The following is a 23,233-nucleotide window of genomic DNA, read 5'->3' as shown; positions in this document are numbered from 1 at the left end:
GACACATTCCAAATAAAAGGCCAGTACCTCTTGGTTTCCTGGGATGTGAATTTTCCCAAAATTCACCACAGTATGTTATCATACATCACAGAACATTAGAAATTATTGAGAAAATCTTCCATTTGCTGTTCCCATTGGCTGGGTGATAATGTTTGCAACAGATGCAGACGACACTCTAAAGGTCTACATGCAAGTTCACACTCAGTGTCCTTGGGGTTGGGGGATGGAAAACTACTGTGTTGTCTCAGGCTGGTGTAATAAGGTTAAAACAAAACTCCTCTTCTTTCTAGGTGGCATCAAATTAGATGCTGCATAGACAGGTAGACCCTCCCCACGCATTTCTCAGCAGCTACTTTCCAAGCTCGCTGCTGAAGCGGCTGCAGCGGAACTCGGGAGCTGCTGCAGGGCAGGGCTGGCTGTGAGCTTCTCCTGCACAGTAAAAACCGCACCGTCCAGGCTCCGCAGCCCAACGTCTCTCGCTGCTGGAACTGGCGGTGGGGTGTAGATGGAGTTATACTGTAGGTAATAGGACGAAACCTTAATTTTTATGCAAGAGAACTCAAATCCACTTAAACTCTGCAGACACTCTGCTCCTGTCATTTATGCACTGATTTGTAAACAAGAATGTAGCAGGCAGGGAGAAAAATATATTATATGTTTATAAAAAATTAAAAGTTAAAAAAAAAAAGAATGTAGCAGGCAGAAGGACTATCAAGACATGTCTAGGCATGTTAGAAAAAGCTCTGCTCAAGGTCTAAGGCAAAAACAAAAAACAAAAAAAATAAACCTCACACTATAGACTTGCACTTAGTCCTTAAGCTAGAAATTTACTTCACAGTGGTGCATAAATCTTTGAGGAACATGTTTTCCGTGACATCCTAATAAGGAAAGCTGTAGAATTCTTACAACCTTAGCTCCCATGTGGTCTGTACACACAGGTGGTGTCTTTCTTTTCTCCAACCGTGATTGTAGCCCCCAGAATAGTGCGCGGCAGCGAAGCCTACTGGGCATGCGTGCTTTTTGAAATTTCGGATCTTCAGTGACGGGAAAATGTATAAGTGCATTACTTTTCCTAATACAGATGACATGGACATCAATTTACATACACAAAATTATGTTCAAGAAAAATGGGTCTTTTCCCATTTGGTTTATAAAATCTTTACATTTTATCTAACACCTTTTCAATCTTTTTTTTTTTTTTTCTTTTCAATCCTCTTAATACCATCATAATGTAGGCAGTCATCTGAATTTAAAGTGTTAGTGTCAGTTAGGGTGTTCTCACTGAAAATAAATGTGGGCCGTCAGGGAAACGTGTCGGTAAAGGTAATTTGGCCTATGAATCAAGGGAGAAAGTGGCTGTCAGATTTCTGACAGCTCCACCAAGTGGGGTCAACTGAAAAGAATCACGGAATGCTGAAAAAGTGACAGGTTTTCAAAACAACATTTTGTGGAGAATTTCAATGTCATTAATTCAACATACTGTTTTCAATGTGGTATCATTTAGGCCAGCACACATTTGATTACTTTTAAAGCAGGCAATCACCCAACATTTCACCTAAAATTTGTACTCACGTCACTGGCGATGTTTCTGGATGCTTTGGCCGCAGCGATGGGAATTGCATCCCCCAGCACGTTGTTCCCCTTGGCTATTAAATCATGCCAGTCCCGTTTATAACAGACCTGTGATGTGAAAAGGAAAAGGATGTCAGCATACTGTGTATTAATCAGCTAAAGTGATTCTTAAATTGTGGGGATTGTTTTGTTTTGTTTCTACATACAAGCTAAAGGAATCTCCTACAGTCCATTCTGCTTCGGGAAAGTCACATTAGCAAATGTCACACTTTGTATAGCATGAAATTATAGGACACCGCACCAATTATTCACCCAAAGCGAAACTGGAGTGGATCTAGAGGAGTGGAATAAAGGTTCTGGTGTGTGGGGACCAACTAGAGAAAATGAAGTCGTCCGCTCTTCTGAAAGGAAGGTCAAGGGAAGACCTGGTAGCAAGTTTCAGAAATGTCAGGTTTGTTGTAATGAAAGGATTTCATTAATTCTTATCTCGCTGCAGGATCACCTTCCCCCACTTGCAAAACTAGGAAAACTAAATCAAAGTTTCAGAGGAATAGATGTTGGGCTCCTCGTAAGGGAAAATGTTACATCCTTTTGAGTTGTCCCACCCTTGAAAAGGCTGACTTAAGAAGCAGAGGGCCCTCATCATGGGATAGGTTTCATAAGGAGGTGTGTGGAAAACTGACCTAAATAATTATCAAGGCCCCATCCTGTTCTGAAATTCTACTGTTGTGCCATCATGTCTGGACTTCACACCCCATCAAAAACCCTACTCACATCACTTATATTGTAAGCATTGCACTTGGCCTGGAGAAACTGAGGAAGATCAGGACTCATAGTGTATTTATGCTTCACATCTTCCCCTTTAGCTTTGTATAAGATCTGCAACACAGAATCACAAAATTAAAATCCATTACCCATAGCACAAAAAAGGAAAATGTTTTAATTGCACATTTAAAGGAGTTATTCCCTAGCACACCATTCCCCCAGTATTTCTATTGTTAAGAATCATCAAAACAGGGGTGCCAGGGTGGATCAGCAGTTAAATGCCTGCCTTTGGCTCAGGTCATGATCCCAGGGTCCTGGGATCGAGCCGTGCATTGGGTTCCCTGTTCAGTGGAGCAGCCTACTTCTCCCTCTCCCTCTGCCCCTCCCCCTTTTTGTGTTCAAGTGCTCTTGCTCACTCTCTCTCTGTCAAATAAATAAAATATTTTTTTAAAAACCACCAAAGATATTTTCCCATTTTTAAAGAACTCAAGCATTTTGTTATCTTTAGAAAGATTTAAAACTCTGTATTAAAACAGAGAGAAAAATAGAAAACAGAGAACTTTGACTGCTAGAGATGAATGGAAAATAAGTTCAAATATACAACCCTAACTTGAATAAACAGAATTCACCAAAGCCAGCAAAATCCAGTCTTTGCTAGTAGAGTCAACAGTTCTTAAAGTCTTGTTTTTGGTTTTTGATTCCCAGAAAATGGCATTTAGAACGAGTCTTTCACTTCTGCTAAAAACTTTCCAGTTATAATTATAAGAGTAAAATCATATAATAATCTCCTCATAATATGAAGACCCTTATATGTAAACCTAATGTACATAAAAGGTTTACCATTTCATATTGACCCTATTTTATCCTTTTACAGATGTCAGAAAGACATCTAGGTGCATGATATAGAACTTGTATTGTATCCTTCTCTTGGTAATAGAAAAGAAAGAAACTGCTTAATTTCTAAAGTCAACAATACAACTGGAATCACAAGTAGCTTTCCAATGTCTCGACTATCGTTGACCATGGAAGCCCTCAGGCACGTTTATGTGGGCTATCACACATAAACTGCTATGTCTGTATCACAAAGTCTAAGGAGGCTGATATCTATTTGAATCCTCCAATACTAAAAAAATTTCTTCTGGGCACCCAAGAGCTATCTTTACTTCCTCACTGCCTTTAGAAACCATAGCTAAGCATTCAGAGAATCTCATCCAGTCTACCTTCTACACATCTCCTTTGCCATTGCTACTGACTCAGTTGAGCTCCAAATGAGGCTTCTGCTGGATTTCTGTAGCAGCTTTTAATCTATCTTCCTAGGCCCAATCTCTCCCCTCACCAATGCAGTCTCAGTACTCCTTGTCAGAGCTGTCTTTTAGAACACAGACCCGATAATTCAACTCCATGGATCAAAATCTTCAATACCTCCCATTACCTAGCCCACAAACTCCAAAGTACAAGTGGGCACCCAAGACCCTCAATGATCAGGTAACAATCCCAAGCCTTTCGTTGTCTTTCCATTCACTACCTCTTGTCAGTCATTATGTTTTTTTCATGCCAAGAATGTACCCTTGCCTATTTGCCTGGGAAGCCCTGGCGTGTGTACTCGGCTTGTACTTGGCACATACCTCTCTTGTAGCATTCACCTCTTGGTATGGCAATGTTCTAGTTCTATCCATGCTTTTGTTTCATACTCTTATAACCTTATTGTATCCTACAACTCACTAATCCCCGCCTACATCATCTTTATACCATCAGAATATGATACAATGCCGGGCACAGGGAAGGTGTTCAAAAACATTCATTCAATGAATTAATAAATGAATGCTTTCGATGTCCCTTCAATTCTTCTATACACTAAACTTTCCTTTGATCTGACTTTAGCCAGGTCATATACATCGTTCTTGGACAAGCAGGCAAAAAACATACAAATCTCCAAGACTTAAATTTTTAAAAGCTTCTATAATAATTGATGTATGATGAGTTTTGAGAAGTAAAACCACATATTCATGTGAATTATTTCCCAGTATTAGTATTTTATATATGAAAAGCAAATATAAGCAACTTAATATAGAAGTGAGTGTGATGAATTTGCTACTTTAAAGTGTCTGGAATTTGGGGTGCCTGGGTGACTCAGTGGGTTAAAGTCTCTCCCTTCGGCTCAGGTCATGATCTCAGAGTGCTGGGATGGAGCCCACAGCAGGTTCTCTGCTCAGCAGGGAGCCTGCTTCCCCCACCACCCCCGCACCGCCTGCCCCTCTGCCTACTTATGATCTCTGTCAAATAAATAAATAAAATCTTAAAAAAAAAAAAGTGTCTGGAACTTAAGTCTAAATTTTGCATGTGTACGCACATGTGTAGTATGAAAGTGGATAAACATCACAAGTTTATCCAACAACAGAGTATTTCAAAGGCAGCTAAAAAGGAAGACATCTTAAAAATGAAAATAAACAGCAAGATAAAAGAAAAAGAAAATGGGAGTGTGCAAACTGAAAATAATTGTTGTGGTCTGTGTATTGTTTTGCTTTGTTTTGAAGCAAGCTCCACACCCAGCATGGAATCCAATATAGGGCTCGAAACTCACGACTCTGAGATTAAGACTTGAGATGAAATCAAGAGTCAGACACTTAACCAACTGAGCCACTCAGGGGCCCCCAAACTAAAAATAATTGTATTTATTATATTATTAAAATAACAAGTAAATATAAATATATATAACTAAAAAAATTATTATTTTCAATTAAATAAAGTAAAAGGAAAATTAATGGCTCAGAAGAATAAAAATTTTGAGATGCTATTTATTTCATTAAAGCCTCCCTCCATTCTTCGCCCCCCCTCTTGTACTTACATCACTAACTTGCTTTGTGTTCTGTTTTGCCTGGACCATCACTGGGGAGTCCACAATGCTGGTAAATTTGAGGGTGTCTGGGTGTTGCCTGTACTTCTTTTCATTCAGGGCATCACCCGCTTTCTTAACTTTTTCTGCCTCCAGACTGCCAATAGGTATCCAGCCTATGCCTTTCATCCAGTTGTTGTAGTCTTCCTTATAGGCGTTCTACAGCAAAGGGACAAAAGAGGAGTAAGTGCCTCCAGCAGTGAGTTCTCACGTAGGTTCTGACCCTGGAGTAGGGATTGTCTTGGGGAGTACGTGTCACTTACATCACTCTGTATGTGCATCATATTTTTAGACAACTCCAGGTCCATGGCATCAGGCAGATAGGTGTAATGATGGAGCTGATGCTTATAGTTGACATTGCTGACAACATCCTGTGCTTTCTTGGCTGCAACAACGTTGAACATATCCTGGGGTGTGTTGTATTTTGTTTTTGTCTTCTCATAGTCTTTTTTATACTCCCGATCTGATTGTAGCTTAGCCACATTCATAGAGTGAACCAGTTTAGGATCATCTTGGAGACTCAGGAAGCCAACCATTTTCCCTTTGGCTTTTTCGTAATCTTTTTTGTACTGAACCTATGGGAAACAAAAGTGGGCAGATCTTAAAATGTAGTTATGAAGATTTTACCAAACAATGAGGCTATGACCTAAAACACTGAGCTTCCCAGAAATTACTTTAATAACCAAACAATTAGATATCCATTTGTATACAGTCTGAAATGCAGCCTGGTAAAATTAAAATGCTACAGAGAGCCCATCTGATTGGCTGTCACTGCTTTGGCCACCTGAGAGAGGTCGGGGTAGGAGCACGGCCAAAAATCGAGTCTGTGACAAGGTAAAGTTAAGTTCCTTGTAGAGACAAATGAAAAGATGAACATTCTGCAATCTTTATTAGTTATATTGTGCTGCTACAGGAGACCCCAAATAGCTGCCTAGGTGAGTGGTGGTAGAATGTTAATGAGTCTTTGGATATTCAAAGGGAGACCCAGAGCCAGTTTATGTAAACGTGAATTGGTTCTGAGTAATAAAGTGAAAAGAACTGACCTTGCTTGGGAGATCTGGGAAGAAGCATGGGAAACTGAAAAGCAGAGATGTGAAGGAAGGTTTGTGTGTGTGTAGGGGTGGGGAGGAGCTGGAGGATAGTACCCACAGAGAAAGGGAATGGGTAAGGAATTTTGGATGGTAGGGCTTTTATAATTCAGTTGTAATTTATTTACATCAGTGCAATGTCAACTTCACTTCAAACAATCAATGAAGTTGTGTTTGGGATTAGGGGAACCAAAAGACAGGGCTGTGTCCATCTCTGGATCGTGTGGACCAGAAAAACAAGGGGGTCCAGGGCATGAGAGTTCAGGTGAGCTAGAGCAAAATCACGGTGGGCAAACCAGGAGCCAGAGGTGATGGAAAGACAATAAACCTTAGAATATCTGCAACAAGCAGGGGGGAGGGTATCCCACTTCCTTGAGGTCAACAGGTGGGGGTTTGAGTCAATTTGATTTGAATCTCAAAGAGGAAAGTAACTAGTTTGTGGCTGGGTTAAAGTAAGATAAGGAAAAGAAACAAAGACAAACAAAATTTCTAACTTTCATGGAACCTAACAACTGCTATGAACCTTAGGGCCAATTCATCCATCTCTGGAAGCAATGAAGTAAAAAAAAATTAATAATAAGGGGAAAGAGGGAATTCATATAAATTAAGCAAGTTTGGATCTTACTAGCAGGAGTCTATTAAGACTTAAAGAGTGAGTGATTTGTTTATTTCTACAAAGGGAATAATGTGAATTTGTGCAGAAATACGGAGGAGACCTTTAATTTTGGGCGCCTCAATAGAATGAGGTCAGTAAAGGTTACACAAATCCTTACCCCCGGGAAAATTTAGATCTGGTTAGGGAATTTTCCTTTCTAAATAGTTTTCAGCAGGACTCACTTCCAGCTGGGGAGAGCAGATGTGATGACTTCTGGACAACAGGTCTACCCCTGCCCACATGTTCTAGTTACACACTGGCAACCATCGGAAGGACTTACGTCACTTGCCGCCTGCCTGGCAGCTTTGGCAGCTCTGATGGGAATTGCGTCTGATCTCAGGTCATATCCCTTCTTGCTCAAATCTTTCAAGTCTGTTTTGTACATATTCTGAAAGAAAAAAGTCGTCTGAATGTAACCGAGGCCCATTTGGAAAGGGCTTCATGCACAATCAGTAGCCGAGCTCATGGGCACACCTCACTGATATTGTAGGCATTAACTTTAGCCTGGATGAACTGGGGCAGGTCCGCTGGCAGACTGTATTTGTGAAGAATTTCTTCTCCTTTGGCTTTGTAGGCAACCTGAAAGATGAAAAGAAATGCATGAACCAACAAGTAGGGGAAAGGGTTGAAGGACACAGGAAAATAATCTCGGAACAGATCACATGGCACAACGGTGCTTTTCATGAAAGACGTTCTCTGGGTCATTCCCACATTCACCTGCAAAGATCTGTAGGCCTTCAAGGTCTCATATGCAATGCTCAGGATCTTAACCTTGTGCCAGTTCAGCTTTGGCCAAGGTCCCTCAGTATGTGCTAGGAAGCTCGGAACTCCAGTAAGAGCACCTCACAGAAGTTAGCCCAGGGAGATGACCTGATAAAGATGTTAACCTGTAGAAACTTTTCTGAGCACAGAGAAGGCTGATCAGGTGGGACGCAAACCACCTGTGGGTGACAGATAGGACCCTAGGGTGGATTTTAATCTACATGATTCATGTCTTAGCTCTTACAGTGTAACTCCTCTGTAAGGTGTGTTGTCAGTATTCATTTTCCCGGTCTTCCCTAGAAATGGGCTTGTAGTGTTTCTTGTCATCAGGAGAAGCCCCTGACCTTCTCCTTGGGAAGCGACATTAGATGGCTGAAAGGACAGTCAGCACAGCATACATAATACTCAAAAGACTGGAATGAAGTGTGCTTACTAAGGAGCCGCTGGGAGAGGTACACATTTGCTCATGTAACTGGGTCTCTTCAGACTACGTAAGAACTGCAGGTAATCAGCATGTTTAGAATACAGACATACTGGTATGAGTCAAATGTATTAAAATACAGATAGAGTGAATACTTACGTCACTTCTCTGGGCCTGGTTGATTTTCGACTGCACTATGATTGGGGCATCTTCAATTGAGGTAAACTTCAGAGTGTCCGGATGTTGGCGGTATTTTTTCTGTTTGGTGAATTAAAACAAGAGAAACAAGAATATTACTTTCATGAAGGCTAATACATAAAAATCCTTGAAATTTATTTTGGAGGGACAAGGATTTTTCTGGATTTTAAAATATAAAAATACTCGGTTCTTGGCTGGCTTGAAGGAAAAGATGAATACAATATAAAATCCGGTGTTTAAAAAATTGGCTTAATTTTGGATGGTCTGGGACAGAACAGACCAATACAACTTGCAGGAACCAGACAATTCCTTGCTTGTGAAACGAAAGAGGGTACTCTCTGCTAAACAGAACCCAGAAACAACACAAGGTTTACTAAAGGGTTACCAGAAAGGCATGGGAGGATATTTGGAGTGTCTTTTGCGTGACACTAACAGGCTTTCAGGTGGCTGTTGCTCGAACTGAAAGAGGCTCTCTGGTTGAGGGAGGAGGGATCGAGGAATTAGGGCAATAGCTAGGGGTTCCCATAAGAAAGGGAGGACTCTTGTTCTATAGCCTCTGTGTGGTCAGTACACAGGTCATCACTAAAGCACTGAGGAGCTACAGGAGAGAGGACAATGGAAGGTGTTCCAATAGGAAGCTGGAAACTTCTAGCTACATTTCTAGATCTTTCTCCATCTACTTCTTCTTCTAGTCTTCTTGCTTTGTGCATGTTATACATCCCGCTCTGTGTATGAAGAAGCATCACTCAGCTTCAGACTTTTGAAAACCACCAACCCAGAAGAACTTTCATGAAAAACCTCTGGGATAAAATGTTGCTCACCAAAAGCAAGGACAAGCACAGAACAACAGAAACTTGAGTGTGAAGACAACCTTCACACAGCACCTCTGTCCCTTCTTTATACAGGCTGACCTCCTTGATGATGGGTTCACCTGACAGCAGTGGGAATGTTCCACTGTTGAAGAAGGGACAGAACCTGGCTACGTAAAGAGTGCAAAGTCATCACTCCTTTTCCTCAGACTCAATAATAACTTATAGACTACTTCAAGGTCATCCAGAATAGGACACAGGGTAAAATACTTTAAGGAAAATTTCTGTAATATTCATTATATGCATTATTCATAAAACCAGAAAGTGTAAAGAATCTGTGTGTTCACCAACTGGACAGCCAAAATGCAATACAGCTACAAAGGAACACTAACTCAGCAATAATGAGGAATGAATTGCAGACATAGGCAGATACATAGATGCGCCTCAGAAACATGGTGATAAATGACAGAAGTCCGATGCAAAAGAAAGTTCTAGAAAAGTACAACTATAGAGAGAGAAAGCAGATCTCTGGTTGCCTGGCATTGGAGATGGGAGCAGGAATTTTCCAAGAAAACTTTGATATACTAGCAGCATTTTAAGATTCAATCATGGTGATGACTGTACAACTATATGAATGTATTAAAACTTGCTAAGGTGTACACTTAAAATACATGAAATTTGTGGTATGCAAATTAAACCATGAAAAAGTTGTTTAAAATATTTTTTTTAAAGATTTTATTTATTTATTTGACAGAGAGAGATGACAAGCAGGCAGAGTCAGGCACAGAGAGAGGAGGAAGCAGGCTCCCCGCTGAGCAGAGAGCCCGATGCGGGGCTCGATCCCAGGACCCTGAGATCATGACCTGAGCTGAAGGCAGCAGCTTAACCCACTGAACCACCCAGGTGCCCTAAAATATTTTTTTCATGAATGGTTAACATCAGTGATTTTGCTGATGTAAAGCTTATCTACCTGGATAATTCATGCCTGTGGTAAGTGCTTTTTTCTCAGCCACACTGCTAGAGAATGAAGCAGTAAAAGGAGGCACTTCTATGGTTTGGGGCTTTAACACATCACATTCCAACTCTCTCTGTGGCACACGGGATGGCTTTACCTCATTCAGGATGTCTGAAGCTCTCTTCACCTTTTCCATCTCTAAGGACCCAAAAGGTACCCAGCCACAACCTTTCATCCAGCTGTTGTAGTCAGCTTTGTACTCGACCTAAAACACCAAGAGAAAGGTTACAGTTCTCTGCTCAGCATCATCCTTATTCACAAAATCATTAACAATTTACCCCAAATGATGTTAAGATTCCTGACCAGCTTCCTTACTTCATACATTAAGGTTATTTCTTTTTTTTTTTTTTTTTTTTAAAAAAAAAAAAAAAAGGTTATTTCTTTTTTAAAGATATTACTTAGTTATTTGAGAGAGACAGAGTGCAAGCCGAGAGTGGGGGTGAGGGACAGAGAGGGAGGGAGAAAAAGAATCCCAAGCAGACTCCGGGCTGAGCATGGAGCCCAGCGTGGGGCTCTCTCTCAGACCCTGAGATCATGATCTGAGCCAAAACCAAGAGTGGGACATGGAACTGACTGAGCCATGCAGAAGGTGCCCCATATGAAGGTTATTTTAAGTATTTCCTTGGTGAGAGACTTTAACAGCCCTTAGGTTATTACTGTTCTTCTAGCTGGTCTATATTCTATTTCATCTTTATTTCTAACTGAAGGGAAGTATGTGGAACTCTAATTCCAGGCTGGACAAGTGCTATATTTAAAGCTATACTTCAAAGAATAAATAAAATAGTTATATTTAGATAATCAAATGTGAGATGTCTGCTCCCTGGAACTCCAAGTATTTTGTTTCTTTGGTCAAATTAGGACTGATGGCCACACTGAAGACAGATAATTTTGCTCATTTTCTGATAAGACTTGAAAGTAAGTTTTGCACTATGTGTTTGCACACACTGCCCTTCATGTGTAACAGTTAGCTTAGGAGCGTTTCTACACTGGCTAATGATCCACTTTAAAATGGTTGCACTCAGGGGGACCTGGGTGGCTCAGTGGGTTAAGCCTCTGCCTTAGGCTTGGGTCGTGGTCTCGGGGTCCTGGGATCGAGCCTCACATCTGGCTCTCTGCTCAGCAGGGAGCCTGCTTCCCCCCTCCCCGCCTACCTCTCTGCCTATTTGTGATCTGTCAAATAAATAAATAGAATCTTTAATAAATAAATAAATAAAATGGTTGCGCTCATATAATTTGCTATGGAAAGCCATTATCATTTGAATTTTTCCTATTTTGGAGACATACTTAATGCCATCAAAGTAATAGGCTACTCTCGGGGTGCCTGGGTGACTCAGTTGGTTAAGTGTCTAACTCATGGTTTCAGCTCAGGTCACGATCTCATGGTTGTGGGATTGAGCCCTGAATCAGGCTTTGCACTGGGATCCTCTCTCTCCCTCTCCCTCTGCCCCCCCACATACCCAACTCTCGTCTCTAAAAAATAAATAAATAAATAAATAAATAAATAAAATAGGCTACTCTTATTGTCTGGCTATGGATAGTACCTAAAACTTAAATTCTAGATATAAAATTCAAATCATTGTTCTTTTTTTTTTTTTTTAAAGATTTTATTTACTTATTTGACAAAGAGAGATCACAAGCAGGCAGAGAGGCAGGCAGAGAGAGAGAGAGAGAGAGAGGAGGAAGCAGGCTCCCTGCCGAGCAGAGAGCCAGATGCGGGACTCGATCCCAGGACCCTGAGATCATGACCTGAGCCGAAGGCAGCGGCTTAACCCACTGAGCCACCCAGGAGCCCAAATCATTGTTCTTTAGTGTGGGTCTTTTAATTGGAATGAAAAATCAAGAAATTATTGGGTTCCTGCCTTTGAGAAGTTTACAATTTACTTGGGAGAAAGAAACATAGCAAAATTAAAGAAATAATAATGCATAAAATAAGATTGTTAATGATGGGAATTTAAAATGGTAGAGTTGCTGTAGAAAGAGGAGGATGGTTCCTCAAAAAATTAAAAATAGAATTACCATGTGATCTAGCAACTCCACTTCCGAGTATATACTCAAAACAATTCAGAGCAGGATCTCAAAGGGATATTGGTCACCTATGTCCACAGAAGCATTATTCACAATAGCCAAGAGATAGAAGCAACCCAAATATCTGCTGACAGATGAAGGAATAAGCAAAATGTGGTATGCACATACAATGGAGTATTATTCGGCCTCAAGAAGGAAGGAAATTCTGACACACGTTACAATACGCATGAAGTCTAAGGACATTTTCATTAAGTGAAATAAGCCAGTAATAAAAAGACAAAGACTGAATGACTCTACATATATGCGGTCTGTAGAGTAGCCCAGTTCATAGAAACAGGAATAGAAGAGTGTCTACCAGGAGCTGGAAGGAGGGGAAAAGCACAGAGTTGTTGATCTGCTATAGCTTCAGTTTTCTAAGATGAAAAGGCTTTGGGAACTGGGTGCACACCCACGTGAATATTATTAACTGCTGCTGAACTGTACACTTAAAAAGGATAAAGACGGCAAGTTTTATGTTATGCGTATGTTATGTGGTCACTACGTTAAAAAAATAGAATAGAATTGTTAGGATGAGATGTTCAATTGTGTAGCTCAAATTAATTTGCCTAAACAAGTTTTCATTTGCAGATAAAAACCTCAGTGATTATGAAAATTGATGCTGTAAATGATAGAAGATACTTTATTTTCAGACAAGATAGCTATCCAGGTAAAAAGTTATTGAGAACAATGAATGAGATCATTGTGATAATAACGAAGATAATAACAGTGAATGTTTACTGAGAATTCACTGGGGCCTGACACTTAGCTAAGTGTTTGCATGCATTTAAATTCTCAAAACAATTCTTTTACTTTATTCCAATTTCACAAGGACGACTTAAGACTCAGCAAGGCTGAGAGCTTTCCCAAAGGGACGGAGTGATGAGTTCATGCTAGACCTAGGTCTCTCTAACTCTAAAGGGCACAGGCTCCTCCAGCCACAAGGGTCATTTCCCATTACATACTTGCTCCATACAGAAGACAATGACAATACTGAGGAATGTCAAAAAAATCTCACTCCACTTAAAGATTATTTCCGTTTCTGCCTTAGAAAAAGGGAATAGAGAAAATCCAATTACTCACATCACTCTGCAGCGCATAAGCCTTCTTGGCGAGATCCACATTAATGCTATCGGGAGGGTAGCTGTAATTGTGCAAGATGTGCTTATAGTCCACATCGCTAGCAATCTCCTGAGATTTCTTAGCTTGAGTGACTTGGAGCATATCAAGAGGGGCCGTGTAGATAGTCTTTGACTTTTCATAGTCTTTACGATATTCACGCTGTGAATAAGAAATTTCCATTTATTACCACAAACCCTCAATGGATTTCCAGACACTCACAGTAGTCTCTCACAAACAACAAACACAATTTACAGAAGCACATTCCAATAGCTGAGTAGTTATTTTTCCTAAAATTTGTTCATATGTTACACATTATTGAACCCTTTCCCTCCAAAAAAGTCAAACGTGGACATATCTGAACAAATCTCTTTTTAGATAAAAGAGCAACTGTCAGACATCAGGAATGGGCCACAGCTTCTGTGCCTGACAGATATTTTATTTTAACACAGGTTTTTGCAAGGACCATTAACAAGTGTTATTTTTACTGAAGTCATCTAATCCTTGATCTGTTTTCCAATTATAAAAATTTTAATGATAAAAATTATATGACGGTCATTTCGTACTTCAGATTTTATAAAATGACTACTTAGTGAATAAAGCTGTCCTCTTGACTACTTGGCTTTCCTAATGTCATCTTTAAATGGTTACTGATTTTTTTTTTTTTTTTCCCAACCTGGCTATTCTACTTTTGACAGTAGATAAGCCCCACTGAGAATCCCAAGGTTTTTTTCATACCAAGTTTAATTTTAGTAACGATTTAAAAGAAGCTTCAGATTGCAGCAGTAATAAGACCTCAAAGGAGAAAAAGTTTGTGAAACTGAGCCATGAAAGTAACCTTGGCACTTATTACAGTGTTCTCATAAACCAAATGTCTTGACTGAGCCTCAGAAAGTACTTTCATGGCTCGTTTTCTGGAATGTTAGACAGGGTGCTAATTAGGTCAAGGCCTCAGCTTCATCATGTCCACTCACCAATTACCTTAACAGGAAAGAAAAATTCTGACCCAGTGCCTGTAGGAAAATTCTAAACTTGTTATATCTCCACATAATCGCAGAAGCATTAAAGACTGACCCAAGGTAGCAAGGATCCATGCGCCTTATAAATCTTCTGTAGCAATTCCTTTTGAAAACGACATGATTGTTTAGCTTAGGGAATGTGATTTTCCTTCTAAATATTTTTGTGGGCAGTCACTTTCACTGAATAAACTTATCACTTAATTGTAAAATCTAGACTCTGGTTTATGAAAATAAAATATGGAAACTTTCGGACAGTGCTAGAACACTGAAAAAATACAGTTTGTCATTATTAGAAATAACTTGGGGGGATCCTGGGTGGTTCAGTCGGTTAAGAGTCTGCCTTCAGGGGCGCCTGGGTGGCTTAGTGGGTTAAAGCCTCTGCCTTCAGCTCATGTCATGATCTCAGGGTCCTGGGATCGAACCCCACATCGGGTTCTCTGCTCAGCAGGGAGCTTGCTTCCTCCTCTCTCTCTGCCAGCCTCTCTGCCTACTTGTGATCTCTGTCTGTCAAATGAATGAATGAAATCTTTAAAAAAAAATAAAAGAGTCTGCCGTCAGCTCAGGTTATGATCCCAGGGTCCTGGGATGGAGCCCTGCATCGGGCTCCCTGCTCAGCAGGGGCCCTACTCCTCCCTCTTCCTCAGCAGCTCTCCCTTCTGGTGCTCTCTTGCTCACACCCTTGCTCTCTCTCTCAAATAAGTACATAACATTTAACAAAAAGAAAGAAAGAAAGAAACTTATAGGAGCACCTGGGTGGTACAGTCGGTTGAGTGTCCAACTCTTGGTTTTGGCGCAGGTCATGATCTCGGGGTTGTGGGATCAAGCCCCACATTGGGCTCCACGCTCAGTGTGGAGTCTGCTTAAGATTCCTTTCCCTTATCCCTCTGCCCCTCCCATTCATGCTTTCTCTTTCTGCCTTCTCTAAAATAAATCTTAAATAAATAAACTGAAAAAGCAAAGTTGCAACAACATTGATGTGTGGAAACGTTTTTGACCAAATTGTTTTGATTCTTTTGTTCCTGTCCTAATCAGTTCACACATGCATCTACGTATATAAAATGCAGTCAAAGGTCCAAATGGCCTTAAAAGATTCTCTTTAAAAGCTTTGCATGTTCCATATCTGCAGCTAAGCATTTAGCCTGGATAGTATGTGAAAATGATTCATCATTGACTAGCTTTTTTGGTTGCCAATGTCAATCAATTAACAAGTATTTACCAAACACTACTATGCGCTTAGTGTTCTAATGGTATTGTGATGGGATAAAGAACAAAAGACAAAGATACATGTGCTGTCAATAGACAGCTATAACCGTTGGAACTGAGAAGGGATAAGGAAATAGTAAGAAATACGATGTATGTGAGCACTGTATACTGACATAATTCAGTGTGAAGCTATCAGAGAAAATTACTAAATACAGGATGTTTTAAACTGCCATATAACTACATAGCACATGCAAAATGAATTAAAGAAGTATATATAGATAATTATATGAACACATGGTTGAAAATACAAACATTCTTCTATTTAATTATGAAAAAAATATTTGCAAGCTATGTTGAACAGTCTTTCCACTCTTAAGGAATTCTCTGAACATCCTTTAAACACAGTCTATGCTACAATTTGCAGTTTTTGTTTTCTACCCTGCAGTAAGAATTTTAACTTAAAGATGAGAGTTGGCCCATAGATAAGCCTTAGGAATCTATAAATTCTCTGCAATTCAGACAAAAGGTATGAAGAAAAAGTTCATTTTTCTAGATGAGTGATCCAAGTCTTATCAGATTCTCAAAGGGGTCTATAATCCCTATAATCAGGGCAGTGTTTTCCTTGAACCTATGCTGGTACAACTGCTAAAGTCAATAAAGAACAATGACAGTTAACAATAAGATTTCTGTCTGTGACTCTTGATTCTCTTCCAATATAAATTCAGTTTTAAAGCCATCATTTTAAAGGTTATTTTTCAATCAGAAGAAAATATGAAAATATCTAGTGATGTTTTCAAAAAGTTTTGAGAATTAAAACCAATATTCTATTAAATATTAAAACATACAATTTTTAAAGTGAAGCGGACATCAATTATAAATCAGTAATTTCTCTCCTCAAACACTGAAGGGTACAAGAATTTGGGAAATCATTCTGCTTCTGAAGTTTATCCCCAGCAGTTTGTTGTGAACAGGACAGAGCCCATGGATATGGAATTCTTTTACTTGCTACCACCCCTGGGCATATTAACAGGCATACCATCTTGAAAACAAGACAGATTTACAAAGACACTCACCTCACTCTGGTTTTTGGCCGCCTTCAAAGAGTGCAGCATCTTGGGATCATCATTAATGCTCAGGGCTCCAATCATTTTCCCTTTATTTTTCTCATAGTCTTTCTTGTACATCACCTGTAAAGACATCACACATGCCAGATCCCACCCACCCAGAACCGTCACCGCGGGCCCCCTGTCCGGGCGGCCAGGCCACACTCACATCGCTGGCGATCTTGCTGTTGGCCTTGGCTGCCAGCAGGGGAATGGCGTCCACTTTAATGTCGAATTTCTTCGCTTTGCTCTTCTCCCAGTCATGCTTGTAGACATTCTGGACAGAAATTTCATCAAAAGAATTGTAAGAACAACAGTCAACACAGCTTCATCCAGTAAAATAAGAAACAGACTGAAAATTTGTATATGTAGACTTACTTCACCTACAAATAGTAAGTTTACCAAATGGTAGTATAATTATTCATTAATCTGTCATCCAGCTTCCCACCTACCGCCATATAATACTAAACACCTTTTTAATATCCTGTGAGCTTTCAAAAGATTCTGCCACACTGATGTAAAAAGGGCAGTGTAAAAAGAGAACCACTTGAAGAAGGTGAAATATGACATTTATAGAAGAGATCTTGCAAAACTCTAGAGATTAGCTGAGGATTTCTGATGGTAAAAGAGACTGTGGAAAATGAAATAAGATGGCTAAGTAAGAGCCTTCCCAGCATTTAGACCTTAAAAGCTCCACTGATACTCTGGACACAATTGTCATAGCTGGTTAGTTACATAACTCCTAATGGGGTCTTTTTAAACACCGATGACATTTCCTATTTACATGGGCACAAAATGATAGATTTCTGTGGCTTTGATACTTACATCACTTAAGTTATAGGCATTGACTTTGTGTTGGATAAACTGTGGAGCATCTGCTGGTACATTGCACTTGAATTTCTCACTTTCATGTTTTGCTTTGTAATTCAGCTGGAAAACAACAGAAGATAGTCAGTTTGTTGTCAGAATTTTCTCATGAGTATATAAGCGGCTAAGTTATTTCTATCCTTTTTAGAAACATGTATCAAAGAGGCCATCTGTCCAAAGTCCGGTACAGGGCTTTGACCCTCACTCCCACCTTCGAGATCAGAGTGTGATCCAACTTGAGGTGTCATTTTGTAAATGCTATCATGGTGTATGTGTGCGGAAACGCAGTTGGATCTAAACTTTTAGGCTGTCCTTTCAGGACAGGAACACTCAAAATCTATTAAATTCTATGATCGGAGAAATAACAAAAATAGTTACAATGCTAAATAATTAAAATGCTAATACAGTTTAAAAGATACATACATTCTGCTAAATAAAAATGTAAAACATAGCACTTTAAATTTTTTAAAAGGTTTTGTGGGTGGAAGGAAGGGAGTATAAAGAGAGAATGAAGTTGTTGAATTCTGGAGCAAAAGGCAAATACACAGGATTGTACTAAGCACCTCCAAACCAGAGCCATGCCCTATCATGACCAACAAGAAGAGTGTGTGGTGACCAGACACTGCATACAGCACCCTATTCCTCTGCTGCTTGCCAAGTTCAGGTGCATCACTGATGTTAGGGTTTGGCTGTTCTTTCTTGAGGCATGAACTGTTAATAAGTTAGGAAAGTTGCATAATGAACTGATAGGGACTCCTGGGTGATACTGATGCCATTTCCTTCTTTACCAATTGCAAATGAGCTCACTGTGATAGTAAAGCACGTTTTAGAGTAGAATACAACGTATTTTCCTTCTTGAGAAGGCTGTGCTACTCTTAGCTACATTAGCACCCTACTACTCAAAGTGTGGTCGATGAATAGCAGCATCAGCATCACTGAGGAGCTGAGAATCTGTATTCTCTGGGTGAATCACTGGGTGACCCGCATGAATGTGAATGTTCTAGAAGCAATGCTGCTCTTCCCCGATCTTTGCATGGCTGGGTTGTTCTGCATTAGAACTTCCTTGACCACTCAACTTGAAAGGTCCACCCACTCACTGCCTCTCACTTCAGTCTGTCTGAATTCTCTATCATCACCCTGTATTAGTTTTCTTCGCACTGCCTGATGTCTTTCTTGTTTCTGCACTCTTTGCCTTTTTGTAAAGTGTTCCTTGGCAAATTAAAGAATGGGAAATACTTCCCTTGTTACCTATGCAAAGACACTCATTGTCTTTAAGGTGCCATAAAGTTTTAGTATGCATTATTTTGGGTATGTGACAGACCCTAATGGGCAAATCCTCCACTAAGAATTGGTGACTTACTGAAGAAATATTATTTATTTTTATTATTGTTTAGCACCATTTTCCCTGAGGCTGCAATTTGATCTAGCAGCTTCCTTTGCATTGTAATGAACAAATCTTGAAAAATGACATTGTTGGGTAGATAGATGAGCCTATGAAGACTGAGCATGAAAATGCCTGTATTTTAAATAAACACAGCATTCTAGGTCGTCCACACTTGCACAAATCAAGGTACTTACATCGCTAAGCTGTTTCGTGTTGAGCTGGGCTTGCAGCAGCACAGGAGTATCAGTGACGGCTGTGAACTTGGTCTTATCTGGATGAACTTTGTATGTATGCTAGAAAAGACATTCTTTCATGAAATTTCATAATGTATCTTTATATTCTTGTTCATATACACACTAACTTATAAAAAAATCTCCAGTTAAAAATAGAGTTTATTAGGGTGCTAGGGTGGCTCAGTTGGTTAAGCATCTGCCTCCGGCTCAGATCATGATCCCAGGGTCCGGGATTGAGACCCACGTCGGGCTCCCTGCTCAGCAGGAGAGTCTGCTTCTCCCTCTCCCTCCACCCCTCCCCCTGCTGGTTCTCTCTCTTTCACATACATAAATAAAATCTAATTAAAAAATAGAGTTTATTTCCTGAACACTTGGTTGACACATTCTCACTTTCTCTCTCTCAAGCTCCGTCTCCTGACGCTGTCTCCAAACTGGTCTCCCTGCTGCAATTCAGCAACCGGATTGATCTTGCTCCTGCTGAAGCCTTACAACGGCTCTCCACGGGACTGGTAGTCAACCTAAACTGTGCCTTGGCTGATGAGCTCTACCCTACAGAATCTCTGTCCTCCCTTCATCTCCTACCCTGTCGCCTCTTACCACTGTAACCCCCTTAGTACCCTTCAGCTCCCTCATATTTTCAATGCCTTAAGTATCAAGTTTGTTCTCTCCTTAGGCCGTTCTGCCAGTTGCTCTCACCTCGATACTGCCGTGGCTGCACATTTCTGCCTTGGACCCTTCTTGGGCACCCAGTCTACGGTGCCCACCCAGTCTCCCTCTCCCGCATCATTCTAATGTATTTAATTCTATAACATCACTCCGCATGTGTTCTCTGTTTATTGTTGGTCTCTCCCTCTCAAATGCATGCTCTCTGAGAGGCAGCCCACCTTGTTCCCTCTTCTTTCCCGGCATCAAGGACAGTGTCTAATGCAAGCTAGCTCCTCCCGTGAATTCATTAAACAAATGAACGCAGACCTCTCAGAAACTTCCCTATCTTGCCTTTCCTCCCCCAGACCAAGCCATGTATCTAGACTTTACTACCGGAAGATAAATAATGCCACAAATTCTTTTGTAACCAATAGGTTTGTTCACAGCAATTTTTATGCTCCCCAATTTCACCCAAAATTTAAAATTTAACATCTGCTAACCACTCGATATTAGTAGTTAAACTCCTGCTAAAATTACCACTAGATGGCAGAAGAATCCCAAACCCCATTTCAAGAACTCAGGGCCCCTGACTCACGTCTTTACACTGGTCTAGCTTCTTGATTGCTTCGTATTCTTGTGTTATTGTCTGAGGGAAATAGCATTTCCCTTTATCTTCTTCATACTCTGCTTTATAATTTTTCTGTAATGAGAAAGAGCAAAAATAGATGAGGATTGTGAATGCCTCCAAATAATGTCACTGAGAGACAGAACAATGGTCTTCAACTTACATCACTGTTTTGAGCTGAGACTTTCATGCAGTGAATTTGATATGGGTCCTCAAAGCTGCCTATATAATGTCCCAGAATATTCTGTACATATGCATCTTTGTATTTAGCCTGAAAAAGAAAGCATATTGACAGATACGTCAATCATGTATGTTATCTGTCAAACAGTAGAAAAGCCCTCAAAGCCCAGGGGCAACCACAGCCTTCCGAACCTCGCTGAAGTTCTTCAACAGAGTGTCAAGTTGATATTTGGGGGTCTCGCAGTAGTTCATGCTCTTTGCTTTTGTCTTCTCATAGTTTTCCTTGTATAATCTCTGTTGAAGGAAGAAAATCAGAGAAAAATGTATCTCATGGTTTAAAAGCCTTTCCCTTCATTGTATACTTAACCAAAAAGGCAAATTTTATATTTTTTTCAGCATTTACTTTCCACAAGGCAAAAGAGGCAGAATGAATATGGTGGAGTTTCATGTCTTAAAGAATCTAGTCAGATGGGGAACCTGGGTGGCTCAGTGGGTTAAGCCTCTGCCTTCAGCTCAGGTCATGATCTCGGGTCCTGGGATCGAGCCCCGCATCGGGCTCTCTGCTCGGCAGGGAACCTGCTTCCCCCCACTCTCTCTATGCCTGCCTCTCTGCCTGCCTCTCTGCCTGCTAGTGGTCTCTCTCTGTCAAATAAATTAGTAAAATCTTAAAAAAAAAATCTAGTCAGCTAATAACCACGTACATACTTGTGTTATTTATTGTAATAGCCCTCAGTCAGAATATACCACAGTGTGCCAACGCTGCTAAGCAATTTTTTGTCTTAAAATAATTCTGTCCACTTGAATGTGTTTGAAAGAAAATGAATTTTTTAAATAGTGCAAAATTAGGTAAAAGATATAAGGTGGACCTTAGATACTAAGGCACAGTCCTAGAAAAGTATTCAGTTCAGCCCTTGATGAAAATGTGTTTTACAACACATTTGGAAGTTGGCTAATATTTTTCCTCCTAAGTAATTATACACGATAAGGTGGTTTTTCCATTTTGTTATAGGTATCATGTATTTCTACAGTCTTAATTCTCCCATACAGAAATCCAAAAATATACTCAGTGAAGACAAACATAAATGATATAGAATAAGGAGTATTTTTCTGCTGTGAGTTAAAGAAGTAATTTTTATAAAGAGTTTAATTTTAATATTTAGGTCTTTAAAATGAGATCAGTATTTTACAGACTACTTAAAGTAAAATATTTTGCTCTTGAGGTTATGATTCATCTAGTTTTCCTACTTTATTGTTCTTTTGTCTGATTTTCTCACTTCTTGCCTTTCATTTTTCTATATATATTTTTGCAAAGTACCTGAAGTCAGATCATGACATGGAATGACTATGTATTTATACATACTGAGATATTCAGCTCATTTCTGGGAAAAGCAATGAAGAAAATGCTATTGCTAGTATATTTTCTCCGTAATGAAATAGAAGGCATGAAAAAGATTAAGGAAACATTTACAATATTCACTCATGTCTCAAAGTACAGACACATCCTAAGAATGAGGAACTTAATCATCTTTTCCCCATGGGATTTCGAGTTTGACTTGTCCTCCTGAATCTGAGATTTCATTTAGGCTAACGTCCCATCTGAAGTTGCATTAAACAGTAAGTGTAGCCACATCTGAAAATAAGAGTGATTTACAAAGACACTCACATCACTCTGGTTTTTGGCCGCCTTCAAAGAGTGCAGCATCTTGGGATCATCATTGATGCTCAGGGCTCCAATCATTTTCCCTTTATTTTTCTCATAGTCTTTCTTGTACATCACCTGTAAAGACATCACACGTGCTGGTTCCCACCCACCCAGAACCCTCACTGCAGGCCCCCTGCCCAGGTGCCCAGGCCACCACACTCACATCGCTGGCGATCTTGCTGTTGGCCTTGGCTGCCAGCAGGGGAATGGCGTCCACTTTAATGTCGAATTTCTTCGCTTTGCTCTTCTCCCAGTCATGCTTGTAGACATTCTGGACAGAAACATTTTAACAAAGGAATCAGCAAAAATGATATGCATGTTTACCACACTTTAAAGACTAATGAGCATCTCAATACTCAGGCTTAATGCAAAATAAATGGATTATTGTCCAGAAAATCGTGTATATTTTAGTTACTTCTCTTCAAGCTGAAGCTTCTAACTTCCCAAGCTCAAGGTTCTCTACTCCTCACTAGAATCCTTCATCAAATTAACCTCATTTTAGCGACCATACTAATATCTGATTCCTAACACTGAGTACTTCACAGAGTGGTACAAATGTTCGATAGTTAATTTACTTTTTGTGATCTAAAGATATCACTTTCATTTGATCTCAAAGTCCTCTGAAAGGTCCCGAATCATTACAATACTCATTGATGTTGGATAACCTAAGTACTTATTTATAGAATTGTGGAAGAAACAGAGATCTACCCTACTTCTCCAAGGGGAATTTGACTTTTCTCTATAATTAATTTTTGAAAATGAAAGGTAGCAATGGATACTTGGCCTTAATGCCTTTTGAATACCCTGTATATCTTAGTGTAAGCTCTCTTACATGTAGAAATGAGCACCATTTATGGGAAATAAGGGGCATTACACATCTGAGGAATAAATAAAATGAAACTGTATCTAAAAAA

The 23,233-nt window shown here is 39.9% G+C and overlaps 1 protein-coding gene across 20 annotated transcripts in view; it reads right to left on the bottom strand.

Annotated features, from left to right (window-relative positions):
• The window catches only part of NEB (nebulin), a 215,212-nt gene that overhangs the window by 160,250 nt on the left and 31,729 nt on the right, over positions 1 to 23,233 (bottom strand). For all 20 annotated transcript variants that reach the window (XM_059167362.1, XM_059167344.1, XM_059167346.1 and 17 more), the window contains exons 19-36: positions 22,483 to 22,590; positions 22,281 to 22,394; positions 20,810 to 20,911; positions 20,601 to 20,708; positions 20,408 to 20,512; positions 19,129 to 19,227; positions 17,509 to 17,613; positions 16,853 to 16,960; positions 16,654 to 16,767; positions 13,323 to 13,520; positions 10,276 to 10,383; positions 8,316 to 8,414; positions 7,448 to 7,552; positions 7,254 to 7,361; positions 5,494 to 5,805; positions 5,183 to 5,389; positions 2,347 to 2,451; positions 1,573 to 1,680 (exon numbers count right to left, since the gene is read on the bottom strand). In XM_059167362.1, coding sequence (XP_059023345.1) covers positions 1,573 to 1,680; positions 2,347 to 2,451; positions 5,183 to 5,389; positions 5,494 to 5,805; positions 7,254 to 7,361; positions 7,448 to 7,552; positions 8,316 to 8,414; positions 10,276 to 10,383; positions 13,323 to 13,520; positions 16,654 to 16,767; positions 16,853 to 16,960; positions 17,509 to 17,613; positions 19,129 to 19,227; positions 20,408 to 20,512; positions 20,601 to 20,708; positions 20,810 to 20,911; positions 22,281 to 22,394; positions 22,483 to 22,590 — 2,313 coding nt within the window. The remainder of the gene's footprint in view (positions 1 to 1,572; positions 1,681 to 2,346; positions 2,452 to 5,182; positions 5,390 to 5,493; positions 5,806 to 7,253; positions 7,362 to 7,447; positions 7,553 to 8,315; positions 8,415 to 10,275; positions 10,384 to 13,322; positions 13,521 to 16,653; positions 16,768 to 16,852; positions 16,961 to 17,508; positions 17,614 to 19,128; positions 19,228 to 20,407; positions 20,513 to 20,600; positions 20,709 to 20,809; positions 20,912 to 22,280; positions 22,395 to 22,482; positions 22,591 to 23,233) is intronic.

Source organism: Mustela lutreola, chromosome 3 (genome assembly GCF_030435805.1).
Source record: "Mustela lutreola isolate mMusLut2 chromosome 3, mMusLut2.pri, whole genome shotgun sequence".
Lineage (NCBI taxonomy): Eukaryota > Metazoa > Chordata > Mammalia > Carnivora > Mustelidae > Mustela > Mustela lutreola.
This window is presented reverse-complemented; position numbering and strand designations above follow the sequence as displayed.